Here is an 18,822-nt window from a genome sequence, read left to right on the forward strand (position 1 = left end):
TATGACAGCACGGTTGTCATAAGTATTTGTAATCGGGAATGCAACGCTAAATCCCCTTCGAATACATGAGTATTGCATACCATTGTACTGTACATTCTACGATGTAGGCATATCCATGAATTAATAAATGTTGAAAATAAAACATTTGAAACTCACGAAGATCTTGGGATTTGCTTGTTTTTCATGTTTGCAGAGATATTTTGCATACATTCCCGCAAGGAACAGTCTTAATTTTGTACTGAAGATATAACATTTACAACGTATAAAATTTGTCATAAATTATGGGGACGATGGAGAAAAATCGGGATAGGTGTTGGGAGATAGATAAATTCCAATGCACATTTCCAAGAGCTTAACATATATATCAATAACACTTGAAACGTCGTATGGGTTCCAAACGGAAATCTACTGATTTACGGTCGCTAATTACGTTTTCTGCAGAGGATATTAGTTATCATGGAGTAATAAAAACTCATCTCACAGACACACAATTCATAAAGATATGAGTTACGATTACATAGTTTAAAAGATGATTCTGGACAAATCCTAGCCTACGGTAATAAGGACTCGTCTCTTTATTCTCTGCATAATACTAGATGTGCATGTGAACACACCAAGAGTGGGCTCCTGTCAGGAAAAGCCGGCTGCTAAACTCGAAAGCAGATAGTCCAGCCGTAACTTGACTGGTTCCCTGTCGTCATCCTTCGCCTTAGCTATCCTCTGTGTATCATGCGCAACACATATAACATGCAGCGAGCCGATCTAAGCCGTAACGTAAGATTTGATACAATAACGTCTCCCTAAAGAAGGTCAAGGTCATAGAAATCTGCTCATGTGGGCATGTGTTTTGTTTGATGCACTTTACGCAAAATCTATGAAAACGGTTCTGTTTGAAAAGCTGCATATTGTGAGTACGTCCAAAGAACTAAAGAAGTAACATGAAATGGTTTGAATTTGTATGTCGGATATGAACGTGACATTACTGACAACAAAATGGCGAAACAGTTGAAACCTAAGCCGCTTTCAGTTGTAACAGAATATAGTCCTGATCTCATTTTGGAAGTAGAATCTGTTACTGGAGACAGTGACAATGGAAGACATATGGACAGTATTTCCTCCGAATCAGTTACAGAGGAAGTGTATGAACCAGAAATGTATTACGATGACGCAGAAGATGGCGGAGAATCGGAATCGGATTCCGAGCCCGAACAGCACCTCGTGGACACAAGCGAATTCACAACTCCTGATCGTCCATTGAAGTTTACCGTCAGACTTCTACTTGACTGGTGTCAGAAAAACAACATTGACATAGATCTAAAAACCATAAAACCTGCCGCTCTGGATCAAATTCTGTGTAGGTTTTACGTAGAAGTCCGGAGTAAAGCCGGACAGCGATACTCCAGAAATACCATCGTTGCAATAAGGTACGGTCTAAATCGGTATTTCGCAAACATGGTACCGCCAAGAAAGATGGACATTATTGAAGAAAAGGCATTCAGGTATTCCAATGCGGTGTTCAAACGTGTTGTTAAAAGTGCCGCCAGGGAAAACCCAGAACGAACAAGCCCCCGCATGACGACAGAGGATCTGAGGAAAATATACAGTAGTGATGCATTAAGCCCCAACACCCCACTCACCCTTCTACTCAAAGTGTGGTTTGAAATCAGCGTGTACTTCTCGAGGAAACGGTCAAAAGTGCAACGGGACACCAAGACGACAGACTTCATCTTTGACGTTGACAGCGACGGACGTCGTTATGCAACCGGAGCTTTACGAGACGAGGAACGTGATAGATGTCGGATGTATGAGAAGAAAGGTGATGAGATGTGCCCCATTTTATCCCTAGAGAAGCTGCTGATGAGAATCGACCCTAACTGCCAGTACCTATTTCAGCGTCCAAGACTCTCCATACCAGACAAAAGCAGTGCCTGGTATCACCCGGAACGGATTGGCAGAAACTTTACTTCTCAGATGATGGGAAAGATCACCAAACTAGCTGAACTTGATACAAAGTACACTAATGTTTCAATGAAGAAACTAGCTCCCTGGTCGCTGGAGGAACTTGTTTTCCAACACAGGTATCAGGTCATGTCTGTACAAAAGAGTCAAGCACTGCTTTCATACACTACGTCATCTACATCAGGACCTGGACTTGTTCCAGCTGATAGATCACTACTCCCAGCCACACTCCCTACCGACTCCACTAAGTCGGTGGGGTGCAACACTGAGGAGGAGAGGGGGGCATTTAGGCCATACGTCAGACGGAAATCACAGACGAAACCAGACAGGAAGGGTCAGCATATTCTGGGTAAATATAACTCTGTAACGGTAATGTAAGTAAAGGGCTAGGGAGGGCTAGTAAGGTTGCTATGTATTTACTGTTCATGGGTACCATCATGGTAGTGCTGTGTCAGTGTTAGAGAGCCTCCAATTGGTGTATTCACTTACTGGTACAACATCACATTTACAGGAGGCCCTGATCCCATAGATGTGAATACAGCGAAAGCCAAGATAAAGCGGGTATTCCAGCGCCTGGTGTACTCCGACCTAGTCACTGTTGTTGACTGGCTCAAGCGGATCGATGTTCTCAAAGACACTTCTGGTAGGCCAACGTCAACCTCCCATGCACTGCTATTGTTCTTAAAATAGTTTAACAGAACTTATCCAGCTTATCTGTATTTTTCACATACCAGAGTGTGTTATGAAAAATAGTTTCCTACTAACAGGAATTCACTTGCTACGACCCTTCAGCCTTCCGATGCAAAATTATTCCAGTTGACCAGTTACCCCCTTTGCTGCGGCTGATCATTCCCCCTTCCTCCTCGACCATACTTCGTGCATATGTTCGATTCTTAAGTTTTGAGTAGCATAAGTAAAACAAGGTTATCACATTTCTTGCAGTCGGGTTGACTCAAGTCACTATGGATCACCCTGAGTTAGTGTAATAATACGCGAAAAGCTTGGATACAATGTAAACTGCCTATTCAGACAAGTTGAAACACAACAAATGTGTTTCTCTCCTTTCTCTCTCCCCTGTGATATTGCTGGAACATTGCTAAAAGCAGCATAAAACTAAACTCACTCACTCATGCCTGAAAAACGATAATAAAGAAGGAGACATCAAGCCAATGCAAAATCATCCACTGATTGTATTTATATCATAAGTTGATTAGTAAACATGTATGTTATACCTTAATTATTTTTGAATTATTGTATTAAATTTTTAACTTGTGCCTGACATCATTTGGAGCTGATGACCAGAGTACTGCTCCAGAGTGGTAACCTTGTTTGGGTCAATTATGGTTGTGGGAAGAATGAGGTTACCAGTCCACATGTGCTAACATTGGTCAGTCAAGGTTAATGTGGATTATACCTTAGTCAACACGATTCACATGGGTCGATGGCAACATATTACAGAACCATGGATGAAGCGGCCATTGGTTTCTCTGGTTCTGACGTCACTGGACAGTGTCACCAATTGACTAGGGGGACTTTTACTATTCTTCAATATGATTTCTTTTCTTATTCCAGGGATAGTGTTTTGTCGGGAAAACTGTTATAGGATAATGGAACAGCCGCCAAGAGCCCGAAGGTTTACTCCACGACAGGTTCATCCAACACAGCCACCCCAGTCGGCCATCCAGCCCTACATCCTACCATCTCCACTGTCACTGTCCCAGTACTACATGAACAACGCCGTCAACACTGCTGCTGCTGCTGCACCTCGTCCGGCAGCCATCTTCTTTCCCCAATTTCCTCTCACCTCTCAGAACCAGACTGCCACCAGTCTTGCATCACAGGAGTCCTCTCTGCCAAGACATACTGCATCCTTACTAAATGCCTCTGTTACAGCCAAACCCACCAACCAGGACCATTTCAAGTACCAAACAGGATCTGGGAATGGTTTCAATAGTGCCAGGAATGGCAAGCAGCTCGCCATAGCTCCAAGGCCTGCTGTCACCGCAACAACACCAAGTCACTCCCTCGGCCACAGTACACAGCAGCAGACAGCAGACGACAGCACTCCCCCACACCATACAGTCAAGTTGCCCAAGCGGGAAACTGTGTCCAGTTTGGTGGTCAACATCAGGGCAACATAGATGCCAGTGACAACACCGCATCGACAACATCACCACAAAAGAAACTTAAAATTTCTAATGTCACAGGTGAAAGTAAAGTCTGGAAGATTTTGTAGACTGTTCACCCAAGTTCAACATGATGAACTATAGCCAGCAGAGACGACTCTCTGGACCATATGCAGACTTCATCTAGAAATCTACACCATGGCCTACGATTGGCTTATTCTTCAAACATATGCACTGTACACTTGAGGAATGGTTGAAATTGCTTCAATATTTACCTCACTGACTGGATCCAAAAGAGATCATGTCCATTAAAAAAAAAGTCTTGAACTGAGAATTCAAGCTTCATATGAATGGTTATCCAAATGAAAATCGTGTCTGTCTTTTGCTCCTGTATCACAAATATTTCTGCAATGTGTTTTGTAATTACAGTTTGTCCCGGAAGCAAGTTACCCATAATCTACATTCTACACCATAGATCCAATGTCTGATCAACTTATGGTATCATGACAAATGCTGTATCATTAAAGTATTCAGGTATTTAGGCTGCCAGAGCATTTCTATTTAGAAACGATTATCAGTTCATCACATTTACTGGAAAAAAACATGCAATACACTATCGAAAATGTTAAAAGTGATTTGGAACATACAGTCCACTCGGACTATTAACCTGATATGATCACTTCTGATATGTTGTTGGTTATTAATTTTCGCCTGCGGTTATCTCCCCTTTCAGGTTTGCATGTTAGTTTATTGTGCTTTCACCTTCGCGCTTCCTTCTTGGAAGTACTGTAAAGTTGTTTTATTACATTTTGAAATAAAATCATTTTTGTATTTTAACTCCCTGTCATTAATACATATTAGAATTGTTGTTTTGAATTATCTTTTATATTTCTTCTCATCGTTAGGAAAGGAAGTATGGGGGAATAGGTGTATACATGGGGATTATGGGTAGGAATATTGGTTCTTAGCAACGTGTGCTGGTCGAAGAGGCTGCTTATGGAAGTGGATGGTAGGGCTTAGCGCTTGGATCACTGCTTGTCATCGGGTTAAATTACGTGAACCAATGCTCATGATGTCAGTCACTGGATTGTCTGATCCAGAACTGATTACTCACCGACCGCCGAACGTTACGTGTGGCGTTAGAATATACACAAAACCATCCCATTGATCGTTGGCGTAGTTTCTGATAGTGGAACGACTTCGTGTCAGCGTTAGGCATTTAAAAACACCCAGAACACCTCAGAATTCTTGTCAGAGTCAACAAATACACAGCACCCTTGCACAGGCCGTTTTAACATCCGTTCTGTTACATAATCGCCTAAACTGAAATCCTAGGTTTCTGAGAGTTTTACCTCCCACCAGTCTACTGATAATAAGAACAGGGTGAGTGAGTTGGGTTTTACGCCGCTTTTAGATTATTCCAGCAATATTGGCCGGGTCACCACAAATGGGCTTCACACATTGTACCATTGTGGGAGATCGGCGTGACGACCAAACGCTTTAACCACTAGACTACACCACCGCCCCGATATTGGTAGAATTGGTCTTTAGCAAACCATGCTTGCCGTAACAGGCGATTAACGGGTTCGGGTGGTCAGGCTTGCTGTCTTGGTTCATCTATGTGATGATCTCCCCAATTGTGTAGATCCATGTTTATGATGCCAATCAATGGATTGTCTGGTCCAGACTCGATTATTTACAGAACGCCGTCATAAATTATAGCTAAAAGTTGATGGGTACAGCTTTAAAAACAGTTTGTTTACTATTTGAAACAATCTGATTGTGAAACTTCGGGACATTCAAATAAATGTAGACCGCGAAGAATGCATTCCCTTTGAAGCCACACCGGACCCCATTTGGTCATTCAGTCTATGTGTACTATCTTCTAATCTCCTGAGTTTGTGCACGTATCTCGTCCGTGTGACGTCGGCCCGTGCATCTCCTGCTGTTTGCGTCCTGTTTATTTTACCCAACACAATAATCACAATATGGACAATTATACATCGGCACACCTGTGATGATAGGTAGCGTTAAAATACCTTCCCTTACCAAACCAGATGACACAATACTGTTATTACGCAATCACTATCACTCACTAAAGACGATTATTTAACACTGCTGTTATTTTGACAATATATTTTAAAGACTGTTCGTGAAAATAACGGATATATTTATATAGTGCATGCTTGTGAACTACTGATGTTTTTATCATCAGTTTGGTGAATGTTATTTGTACTCACTACAGTCAACAGAATCGGGAAAATATTGTGTTCAGCAGCCTGCAGCCTTGACTGACTGAGTTTGGTTTTACGCTGCTTTTAGCAATATTCCAGCAACATCACGGCGGGGGACACCAGAAATGGGCTTCACACATTGTACCCATGTGGGGATTCGAACCCGGGTCTTCGGCGTGACGAGCCAACGCTTTAACCACTAGGCTACCCCACCGCCTGCAGCCTTGAACTCGGGAGGTAAAGGTAAAAGGGGATAGATCATTTGTTGTTGTTGAGGAGCAAAATCGAGAATTCTAAACCATTACTCTGCGGTTAGACCTCGCACCTCGTGGGGTGTTTACGTTTCATACACTTTCACTTCCACTTTCTATAATTTTGATATATCTTTATCAAATTCCTAATTTTCTTCTTCCCTCCCCTAAATTAAAATCTCATAACTTGTAATCTTGCGTTCTCATATCCTTCCAAAATAACCAGTTTCGAGAAAGAACAGCGTTTCACCAGTGTTGGTTTGACCTGCTTCCCTTTGTTTTGGAACTAAGACTAGTAGGACTGGACTATCTCTTGTAGTGATGCAGACGTGATATAGATGGTCATTCGCTCCGCAGGTGGAGTCAAGGACGAGAACTCGACATATGTAAGTAATATTTTGAGCTGGTCAATGTCAAGAAACGAAAACAACCAAAAGCGTGTTACAGTTAGATAACATGTGCACGTAGGCAAGATATTACAGGCTAAAGGATGATCTTGCAGAAACAGTTGAACCCAAAGATACACCATTATATAACTTCATTTCAGATATGTCCTCCTATTTAACCGTCTCTAAATTCTTTCTCCTCCATGTTATTTCAATTAAAAGTTATATAAATCCCGACGTGTTATCAGTTATTGCACTTAGTAAAACGCATAAAGGCGAAAACCGTTTCTGAATTCTTTCTTTTCAAAGTTAATTTAATTAACAGTTGCATGCATTTCTATCTTGACTTATTTTCAGTTATCACACAGTGAAATGGGTAAAATGTAGTCCGCTTCTAAATGAAGACAGGTTTATCAAATAATGATATTTACGTCGTGGATTTCCTTTGCATAAATGTATACGATGTGTTATGGCTTTTATTTTCTGCACACATAAGCCTAAGATGGGCATGGATATAAACCAGCTTCATTTCAAACAATACGTGGAACTGGCGTGAGGTAACCTAGATGTGACAAGACCGGGAGCATATGGAGAGGGATATTTAACTCTCACGGCCGTTTCCAAAAATAACTGAATTCGGTAGATAACTAGTCGTATCACACTCCCGATAATTCCCTTTGCGGCTGTTGGTTAACTTTAGTAACAGGTGTATATCAAACTTCTTGTTCTCATATATCGTGGAACATTCCGATAAGGCAGTATTCGACTGATACTCTCTCTGAAGCTAGTCGACACGAGACCAGTTTATCATAGCAGGCACAGGAATATCCATCGTTCCCTCCCAGTGTATTTGATCCACGCAACGGCGTTTGTGTTAGAACAACGCATTTTTGAACTAAAAGAAACAAAAAACATTATCGGTAAGCAAACATTTTAACTTGCAGAGTTGTCTCTCTTTCAATGTTTACCGACACTAGGTGGCTTCCGGTATCATGGCTGTCAATCATTGAATATATTGTGTTGATTATGACTTTAGTGGTGATGTTGTGTTTTCATGTTTAAGAAATGGACCCAACCAGCAAGGAAAGTGAAGAATCAACTCACAATGAGAAGAAGTCAGCGGTCGCGTGTTCAGACGCGCACCATGACACAGGAGTCAGCGAAGAGAACGTGGAAGACGCTGATGTTGATAACGAAGATCGTGATGATATTTACATGGTACCCGGCTCGAGTTCGGGAAACGGTGGGTCTGATGCCATGCATTCAAGCATGTTACGCATACCAACACCTGAAGAGTCTAATTTCCTCATGGAAAATAAAAATACAAACAGGAAAACTGGTGCAGATATGAAAATCCTTGTTAGCTACTTAAAATCTTTGAATGAAAAGCGCCCACCAGAATGCATCCCACCAATAGAACTTGATAAATACCTGTCCTCCTTCTTCATGGTTGTAAGAAAGTTTGACGGAGCTGAATATGAACCTTGCAGCTTAAGGGCAATGCTGGCTAGTATTGAGAGGTACCTGAAACTAAAATGCTACCCAACATCATTGACAAGAGATATTCACTTCGCCAAGACAAGAGCTGCCTTGAAGCTGAAGCAGCAAATGTTGAAACAAATGGGTAAAGGTGTGAAGTCACAGATATCATCAACATCACATGTCATGGAACAGAGACTGTCACAGTTATGCAAATCTCAAGAATTTGGACCTTACACTCCTGTGTCTGTGCTGTTTTCTCTGTGCTTTGTGTTTGTTGTGAATTTGAAAATGAGAAAAGCAACAGAACACAAGAAATTGTTGTGGGGAGACATAATGTTAGGAGTAGAAGAGGACTCTGGGAGAGAATATCTTGCATTTTCCCCACAAATGCTGCACAGAACAGCAAACAGTCACTTGCGTCAATCCCGGCAGATGATATGGAGCAAGCCAGAGATACCAGAACAGGATCCCGTGGCTTTGTACAAACTATATGCAGAAAAACGACCTATTGCTGCCAATCACAGATACTCTCCATTCTACCTTGGTGTAAACGTCAATCAACCAGCCCCTGCTCAGTCCTGGTATCGCCCTTGTGCTCTGGGTATGAACAAACTTAATGAGATGGTGAGACAGATTCGTGACCTAACAGGAATGGCTGCCCAAGTTGCCCCATTTGAAGGTACTGCTGCTGTAACTGGTGATGGGGACTCAAACTGTGACTCAACAAATGCCTCATCAGTTGATAATGACGAGGGAGAATTGAACACAAGCCAGATTGACAGTTATGGTCGACAAGACAGTAAGGTGTCTGATGTTCTTGCGTACCATGTGATTGAGCAACCAGATTCTGAACTGGACTCCAGTGATAGCCTGTCCCATCAATCCCTCTCATTTAATGAAGAAGTGGTGGATGATGTTGCTGACCAACCTGATAACTGCCATGGAACTGTGTCAGGCTACTCTACGGATGATAACTTTGGTAATGGTAAGTATAAATTTTTCAGTTTGTTCAATCATCAATGTACATTTTGTTTAAACACTCATGTTTGTTGTTTCATTGCTGTAAATAGTATTAGGCACAAATGCAGTGACACTAGTTAGAACTTTTAACACAAAAGCTTTGTTACTATGGTAATTAATTTAGCATACTATTGGCATGCTAACCATAGCAACCAATTCCAAGAGGTTTGGAGGTTTCCATTAAAATGTCAGAATTCGGTAAATATTGGAAACACATGATAAGAATGAGCATTAAAAAACATGTGAGTAACCTATTATGATCATGAACAGAATTCCAACTGGTCAAGTTTACTTATTTTAAAAAGGGAACAGAAAGAAACAGTTTTATTATTGCCTCAACACCACAGTCTCCAGTTAGAATCCAGGCATAGACAACATTGGTCATGTCCAAATAGTCCTATGCTCAGTTTTGAATAGTGGTTGTGTACAGTAAACATAGTAAAATAACAAGAATATGGGACAAGACAAGTAGTACCCCTGATTTGTACCCGTGAAGATCCGGCTTAGAATTGATCTTCAGTAACCAATGCTTGTCGTAAGAACCGACTAACGGGATCGGGTGGTCAGGCTCACTGACTTGGTTGACACATGTCATTGTATCCCAATTGCGGAGATCGATGCTCAAGCTGTTGATCACTGGATTGTCTGGTCCAGACTCGATTCTTTACAGACCACCACCATATAGCTGGAATATTGCTGAGTGTGGCGTAAAACTAAATTCACTCACTCACTTCAGATTTGTTCCTCACTGAATTTTCTTAAACAAACAGGAACACAGAAACAACTAAGTATAAACCTGGTTAAACTTCATTCAAACTATAAAGAGCAGAGTGTTGCTTGGGGCCACTGTTTGTTTGTTTGTTTGTTTGTTTGTTTGAATTAAAGTAACGGAAATCAAAAAAGTTCTTTTAATCTGAACTGCTGCATTGTTTTTACCACTTCCATTGATCTGTTTCTTTTAAATACACTGTCATAGATGCAAATGTGCTTTTAGCGATCAAATTTGATAACCATGGTAAAATAGAAAGTATACAAATTTCACAGAAATTGTTAAACCTGTATTGCCCATGACATGGCATTAACACAGTTATGGCAAGTCTTTTTTCATTCCTTTTTGACAGACTTTATCTTTATCATACTTCTCAATACTAGTTGGCAGGTTGGAGAAAATAACAAACAAACAAAAACATAAAAGAGTTCTGTTTGTGTCGTGTGTAATGCCTTGTAGGCAGTATTGGGTCCAGCTAGTTATCTAAGCCTTTGCAGTTTAATCTGTGATATGAACAATTTCTTTGCAGTTTTTCCTCATACATTCCCATCTAAAAGTAAAGTAAATCTATGGTTTTTTCTCATTATGGTTAGCATGAGAAGGATGTGTTTACTTTTATTTCCAACACTGGATATGTTTATATTTCTTCCAGAACCCCACCATTCTGAGCACACAGAGTACATTGATTTAGCTACAGCTAAACATCAGCTGTCTGGGATTTTACAAAGGATGGACATTTTGGACCTGGTAGCATTTGACCAGTGGTTAAAGAAAATGAAGATTGGTCGGGACACTGCAACAGGTACAGTTTCATTTCATGTTGTCAGAGTGGGGTATCTTTACAGGTTACATGACTAAAGGCAAATTGGCACCTTAATGTCTTTCACAACTCTGCATTTTCATTATATGTAGTAATCATACCTGGTGGGATTTTTTGGCTTATATGTCATGTCATATCATATCTATCATTTATCATCAATAAGAAGACTGATAAGTTTTCAAACAAAGTGTATTTTCTTTTCTGTGTATTGTGTAAAACAATTACAGTGGCAGCTCTCAAAACCGGCAACCCTCCAATCCGGCATGCTCTCAATATCGGCACTAGAATTTGGTCCCGGTAGAAGCTAGTTAATTTATGATAATTTACAGTGTTTGCCGCCCTCTAATCCGGTGTCAGCCTATTCCGTATTTCGGGACAACAAAGACCGCCCAATTGACTGTTTGTACAGTATTTAACGCTCTCTAAACCGGCATCCAGTATCTCGCCTCTCCTGTTGATTGGCTGATTGGCTGAACGTGTATTAACAACACCATTGGCTCGTTGATGTTGCCTGATAAATATCAGTTCTGCATGTACAATCAGTGCCAAATGCTTAGCTCACAATACATCACAATACAGATACCTGTATTACAATTCTTTTACCTCAGTATATAACCCTAATCAATAAATGATTTTGTATTTACAGGTGAGATAGTCTTTCGGGAAGATGGACGAGGGATGCAGAGTGTCAGTCAACTGCTGTCGCGGAAGAGAAGTCACGATTCTGATGTCATTGACCTCAGCCCTGACAAGACCAAGTTAGAGAGTCTACAAGAGTCCACCAACATCACCCTCAACATCTCCCTCACACCCCAGGCTCTTCTGGGAGGGGGACCAGTCACAGTCACCGCCCACACCTCCAGGGCACCTCCAGTCACAGACATACCAGACGATGGTCCAAACCAGAACAAGAATCAAGACAAATTGCCACCCACAAAACCCAGCACTCCATCTGGGATAGCTAAGTCAGTGTATCCTATTCATATCATCCCCAATGCTACATCAGAAAGCAGTACAACGAAATATTCACGTCTTTCGCCAGGTGTGGCCAAAAGAGATGGACATTATTCCTACAGCAGCAGCATAGCTAGGGGAGGATCAAGTTACTTAAAACAGTCGAGTTCAGGACATGGAACCACTGTGTCCAGTAATTGCAGCCGCCCAGTGAACTCCTCCCACCACTCCACTCTCTCGCACAGATCTGAACCTTCCATAGTCAAGACAGTGCTGCAGCAAACCCTTCGACCATCAGCCAAGGCAGATTTCTCTCAGTACTTGTCACGGTCCATGTATCACCATCCTACAAGCAGCAGCAGCATCACCAATGGGCATTCAGGCCCTATACCAGAACCTGGTTCAGGACCAGTTTTTCCCAAACCTGAACCAGTTTGAACGAAAGTCACAACTGTCATATCTAGTCCTGAAGCCACCTACTCATAGCTATTCATCATTTGCTCACATTTAACCAAAAGTACCATTTGAAGAGTCAACACCCAACGATTTTTTCATATTTATATAAAGATATTATTATTATTATTGACCCAGTGATATACATGTATTTATGATGTAGGGCAGTAGCTGTGGTGGATCTTGATGGGTGGATGGTTCTTGTAGGGTGGATGGATCTTGATGGGTGAGAGAATCCTGATAGGTGGGTCATTATTACTATTAGCATTGGTGGAAGAGATCTTGTCCATAATGCATTTATTCTGTATACAGGGAATATACAGACATGTACTTAGATCTGCAGTTAGTTTGTTTATGGTGGTGAGGTTGGAGATGTATAATGTTTAGTTCACGCGGCTTATGAATCTTACAATGTTAAACATATATCTTTTCTGTGATAAGAAACACATTTGTTGAGTACAATCTCAGATTGAAGAACATTTGTTCAGTTTCTGATAGGGATGAAACGATTTTGAAATGTATTTAATTGATCACAAGTCATTCCACTTAGGATGAAGCAGTGTCCAATTGTACACTGACGAGGTCAAGTTGTTACAACTTCTGTCAAAAGCACTTGGGGACTTAAAAAGTTGACTGAAGTAATATTTGTTGTCAGAGATCAAGCAGTTTTTAAATGTGATGAAACCCAACCTGGTGACAGTTACTTGGCAATTTAATACCCTTCTACACTGCTGTGTTTGTAAAATGTTCTGAGTTGATAGGTGGGGTGGGGGGTAAATAACTAAAGAAAACATTTTAGTTCATTTTTGGTTCACCTGGCTAAAAGTCAAGAGTGGTTATGTAGTGACATGTTTGTCCACAGTTTTGGACCTTTACTCAGTAAATTTCTTTTATTCAAAATGTTTTGAAGTTTGCTGCATGTGCTGTTAGTAGTGGGATTCAAGTGTATGTACTGCTTTTTTCAATATCAGTTAGTTTTGCCTTAATTTGATCTTTACACTTTGACCATTCTGAAATCTTATGGCTATCACTCAGCCATTCTTTTCTGCAATGTAATTAAATCAGGTGTACTTATTGATGGGTTCAAATATCTGTATAGTTTTCTTCATATTACAAATCTTTACACTCCAAAATTCTATCAATATGCATATTTAGGTCTATTTTAGTTTAAGTTCTTTGTTTCAGTGTTTATATGAATGTCAGTGCCGACAGCTACTATTGATAAGCAGATGTACATTTGGTGACATTTGAACCTGTTGACTGCATATCCAGGTGAGCTAAAGTGCCATGACACTATTATTTTGTTATGTAAAACGTAGGTGGAATCCATAATTGAATTGTTATAAAGTCTTGCCTGTTATTGTTGTGATACACATATATTTTAAAAAATCTTGTATTGACATTTATGTATCATTACAGGATACCAGAAAATAGCATTTTAAAACCCATTTATATAACATGAAAAGAATTGGAAAATATAACAGAAACTTTCATTAGAAGAAGAAACCATGAAAATTCATATCATGGAATGTGTGTAGTCTTAAGAATATTTTTCTACAAATTTAATCTGAATATTTCTCTAATTTTATTTATTTAGATTTTTAACATGTTTGTACCATCATGTTTTTCATCAGCATTTTAGTTGCTAAAGATTCATTTGCGAAACAATTAATGTTATGCATTTGTTGTGGACATCCCTGTATTTTCTCATCTTTATTTATGACTGACATGTCTGTGAGGCACATATTTCACCACTGTGTAATGAGACCAGACAAATGGCATCTTTGTGCATTTTAGGCAAGGAAGCTACATTTATTATGGTATGTTTACTAAATTATAAATTCCTGTGAATTGTCTCTTCATTGCTTCACAAATTTCACTGATTTTGCCCATCATATCTAATGTCTAGGTAATTATTATTAATGTCACATGATTGACAAAGTTGTGAATAAGATCTGGTTTATTGTTGTTTATTTTATCTGAGACAAACAGTTGTACGACACTACTTATGTTTTAGTACTAAAGTTCACAGTCAACCACTAAAACATTATGAAGTTCTGACCACCCGCCATTAATACCATGAATAGTGATCTTGTCTTTCACTGCTGTGAAGTGCATGTACTTAACTTTACAAGACTTCTACATGATGCTTACATTCAGTTATATGACACTCATCCCATAGAACTTTCCGACATTAACACATGAAATCATATTGAAGTACATAACTCAACCAAAGCTTGATGCAATGTTTTTAACATGAGTTCAGTTAATCAGTAACGACATATTAATTATGGTCACATGAAACAACGTTGTGTTCTCCAACTTGTTTTGATATTATATATTAATACATCAGTCTCCATTATTGTAAACAGAAACATTTGCTGTGTTGTGTTTTCAGGAAACATTTCAACATGCTATTACACATTATTTCCTAAAGTTCCTGGAAAATGTTCCAATTCCAAATTGATCGACATACCTCTACGAAAATTTATACAGGCCAGTTTTTTCTGTTACTGTAACTACAAATATGTAACATCAAAGTTTCTACAAGTATCAAAGTCCTCATTGAATAATGTTTGAGTTTCTGACAGACTGACCAGAGAAATAACACTAGCTTAGTTTGTGACTAAGAGTTTGTCAGCTTTGAGATGAACATGTCAGGTGTATATTTTTGTATAAGAGGATGGGAAATATATTTGTGATTTCATAGATTCGTCTTATTCAAGCCAGCCGTGTTGTGCTCTTTCATGAAACTTTGTTAGTCTGTCTCCCAGACCCCGGAGAATAAATTAAAAATTAAATCCAACTCCAGTGTAGGATAATTTGGCAAGTCTAGATTTAAGTTGTATTCTGGGTTCCAGTAGTGTTTGTTTCTATTTTTTGTAGATATATATCTTAAATAAGAGAACATTAATTCTGGGACTAAGTGTTAGTCCAGACACTTGTCAACTACCCAAAATGGCATAGTCTGTATCCAGCTTCCATGAGATGTGATTGGTATTGATTTTACAGGTCTATTTTCACTACCTGTACTGAATTATCTCCCCTTGATCATGTTACGTCAGCAGATGTACTGATGTTTGGAAAGATGTTTTGGTAGCCAGAAAAGGTTGTTGTTGTTAATAGCAATGCTGTTTTGCAGAGAAAATGATTTGCATTTGCCTTTAATAGGAGATCAGTTAAACAGGCTTCTGCAAATGACAGTCCTGAGAAATAGTGTCTAGTGGAAAGAATTTGTCCCCAATTTGATTGTGCCTAAACTGACGAAATGGATCAACTATGCATTACAATAATAAATTTGAAATAAGTCACCTGACATCAAATTACTTTTGCCTTCGGCTTGCTCTCAAAATCAGAGGGAAATTGTTTAGGTAAATTAATTGAAAGTAAATTGTCAGTGTTTGGTGGATTTTTATATGTGGAAACAAATGACCAGTGTATGGATTTATTCCTGCATCTGTAGGGAAGTTCAGAGCCCCAGTCTATGGAAAAGCTGCACTTCATCACAGTCTTTCCATCTGCAGTCTGCTGAGTGTTAACTCATCCAAGTCGCTTATGTTTCCTCCAAACTATTTCCAAAATATGTCTTGTCAGGATCACAGTCAATCACATTAGGCTAGAGAGTGGTTTTTAAACAGACGGACGTGTTTGTTTATGTTGGTATTGCAGCTGTGAAGGTCACATGATATCATGACTGATAGCAGCCTGTCATTTGGCAACATAAGAGCATTTTCAAATTACAGTAACCTACATATTGCCTGATAACTTGGGGACCATTTTGTGATAATTCGTTTCATTTTAGCTGAAGTGAGATAAAATCATAGGGGTACAGCAATACATTACAGCAATGTTACAGTATTGGCTTCCTAGTTCTGTCACAAGCTTCTCTGGCATTTCAGAGAATTCCATTTTTTTCCTGTTATGTTATTTAAAGAGGACTGATTGTTGATACAGCAATCAACTTGACTATTGTTAGATTTCATGGCTGTCATGTGACATCCTGACAACATCCATTTTTGCACCGATTACTTGTTCCAGGAACCCTTACCATGCAGGGCTGTCTAAGAGTTTCAGGTTATATAAAATGATATTTAATAATGAGGCACATGATGGAGATTGTTATTGTGTATTTCCTTATGAACCCTGGGAATTATTTTTTGAGACACTCGATTCTTGTCACTCTTGTCAATGTCTCCTTTGAAAGCCATTTCTGAAGGTATGCTTGTTCTCTTACCTTTCTTAAGTTGGAAGATGTCTTTTTAGATATTTGTAATACAAGTGTTGGGTCAGTGTGACCTTTTTAATTCATATGTGCCATATGTTGATTGTAACACTGGACACCTCAGTGATGTATTTGCGAAAAGTCCTTAAACGCTTTCAATTGATTCCATACTCATTTCTCATATCAAAGATCTAACTTCCTCTCCTGGTTGACTAGCGCTTCACATAACAATTCACACCATATTCACTGGAGATGAATGAAACTTTGTCTTAAGAGACAAGCTCAAACTCACTTCGATTAGTTATCTCAGTCTAAGGTCAAGGTCACCAGAAATTCAAAAAAATTTCAGTGTCAGTTTGGATGTTTCTTGTATGTAATGATTATGTGATTATATTCATGTGATTGGTCTTCTTGATGACAGACGAGTGACCAAACTTGTCATGCAAATTATTAGCCCTGTTTGATCATAATTTCCATGGTATTTCAAAGTTTTATTATGTACTAGGTCAAAAATGTAGGGGATAGTGGAACTCGTCAAGACAAATTTGCTTATCCAAATGGAATGATCATATCTGATGGGACATGGACGTAAAGAGTGAACCGTATGTCTCCAGAAGCCCAACATTAATTATCCTGGTGGTGACGTTCCCAACACCACTGATGCCTCTGATTATAATGATCTGTACCGAAGTTGTTGGATGACACACTGACATCAAAGGAAATGCTACCTTTCATTTCCAGACATTGTTCCTGTAGTTCACCCAGTGTGTGAAATAGTTTCCAAATTTTGCTAGCCAGACAGGCTAGCTATGCCTGAAAGTTACTAGCCCACAAAATAATTCACTAGATTGAAATTTGAATGTAGACACAGCTTTCATCATTAAGCTGTCAATATGATGACCATAATGAGGCCATAATTTTGCATGATTTAAAAGTGTATTATAACTTAACAAGTCTGAGAGAGGGATATATTTACAAAATGATCCCATGAAAATTCACTAGCCTAGTGTGGCTTTTTTGCACACTGGTTTCACCTAACAAAATAATACCCCATACCCCTTTTTGCATAGTATATAACATATATCTGCACTTTTCTGAAACAAAACGAACAAATGTATCAAAACCATTACTAACGATCCATAAAAGTGAGCTTGACCTGTCAAAGAGTCAATATCTGTGTTGAAATAGTGTACACTATATGTACATGTATATATTATGGACAGCTGAATTTGTTTACATTCAAAACACAAGCAGGTGATGGGGCTGCTGTTTTTTATGCTATGCAGACATTCTACTGTAGGATTTCCATGTACATGTTTCTTGCCTCGTACTTAATGTCATCAAGGCAATTCTCTCGAACTTACAATTAATTCTTGTTGCCATGTTTTACATTCTAGTCAGTTTTTGGTGCTTACATAAAATATGATTAATTTTTGATACCTCATAGTAACATGTTTGACCCTGGTACATTGCTTTATGATGCTAGTAGTCTAGTGCTAGTTACTTCCGAGTAACTTAGGACCAGTCATTAATTACAAAAGGGTCCAAAGGATTTTGACTCACTAACAGACTGAAAATAATTATTCTACCCTAATGCATTTCATATTTGTGGATGATCCTCCTCATTGTCCGTGTACATTTCCTTCATCCACCCCTCATATGTCAGATTTTTATGCCCCTCACATCACGACCAAACATTACTATAATAAATGACGGATCCCTAACACAGAGCAGTTTACACACAGCAGCTTTGAAATACACAATGCCATTTTAGAAAGTGGTCAAATGTAACATATGTTTTATTTGGGTTACACTTTTTCAGTAAAGTACAGATTCTAGTACATTTTTTGGGGTTGAGTCCCATCCGGGATTCAACCCACACCCTCAGAGTCAGGCACCTAATCGCCAGCACACAAAGTCAGACGCCTAGACGCTCAGCCACCACGGCTTCCACAAAAATGGAAGTCGGACAACTGGTAGTCTAGACTGCAGACTTTGTGTACCCCTCTGATAAGTGTTAATTGGCACAGCTCCCATGGCCGGAAGCTATGAAATACACAATGCCATTTTATAAAGTGGTCACATGTAACATATGTTATATTTGGGATTAGACTTTCTCAGTAAAGTACAGATTCTAGTTTGGTTT

The 18,822-nt window shown here is 39.4% G+C and overlaps 2 protein-coding genes across 2 annotated transcripts; both read left to right on the forward strand.

Annotated features, from left to right (window-relative positions):
- Positions 1–993: 993 nt before the first annotated feature.
- Positions 994–4,922, forward strand: LOC124290567. The gene is made up of 3 exons (XM_046727313.1): positions 994–2,308; positions 2,471–2,602; positions 3,532–4,922. Exons 1-3 carry the CDS (start codon positions 994–996, stop codon positions 4,098–4,100), a joined length of 2,016 nt encoding a protein of 671 aa, XP_046583269.1. The 3' UTR covers positions 4,101–4,922.
- Positions 4,923–7,933: 3,011 nt separating this feature from the next.
- LOC124290615 lies at positions 7,934–18,542 on the forward strand. The gene is made up of 3 exons (XM_046727382.1): positions 7,934–9,423; positions 10,880–11,029; positions 11,694–18,542. Exons 1-3 carry the CDS (start codon positions 8,022–8,024, stop codon positions 12,437–12,439), a joined length of 2,298 nt encoding a protein of 765 aa, XP_046583338.1. The 5' UTR covers positions 7,934–8,021; the 3' UTR covers positions 12,440–18,542.
- The last annotated feature ends 280 nt before the right edge of the window (positions 18,543–18,822 follow it).

Source organism: Haliotis rubra, unplaced genomic scaffold (genome assembly GCF_003918875.1).
Source record: "Haliotis rubra isolate DU_JTF1 unplaced genomic scaffold, ASM391887v1 Scf47, whole genome shotgun sequence".
NCBI lineage: Eukaryota > Metazoa > Mollusca > Gastropoda > Lepetellida > Haliotidae > Haliotis > Haliotis rubra.

Excerpts from the sequence above, each read along its gene's own strand:
- LOC124290567 (XM_046727313.1), top strand. The coding sequence starts at position 994 with ATGGCGAAACAGTTGAAACCTAAGCCGCTTTCAGTTGTAACAGAATAT. Across the intron at positions 2,309-2,470 it reads GAAGGGTCAGCATATTCTGG|GAGGCCCTGATCCCATAGAT; the intron begins GTAAATATAACT and ends TCACATTTACAG. Across the intron at positions 2,603-3,531 it reads TGTTCTCAAAGACACTTCTG|GGATAGTGTTTTGTCGGGAA; the intron begins GTAGGCCAACGT and ends TTCTTATTCCAG.
- LOC124290615 (XM_046727382.1), top strand. The coding sequence starts at position 8,022 with ATGGACCCAACCAGCAAGGAAAGTGAAGAATCAACTCACAATGAGAAG. Across the intron at positions 9,424-10,879 it reads GGATGATAACTTTGGTAATG|AACCCCACCATTCTGAGCAC; the intron begins GTAAGTATAAAT and ends TATTTCTTCCAG. Across the intron at positions 11,030-11,693 it reads TGGTCGGGACACTGCAACAG|GTGAGATAGTCTTTCGGGAA; the intron begins GTACAGTTTCAT and ends TTGTATTTACAG.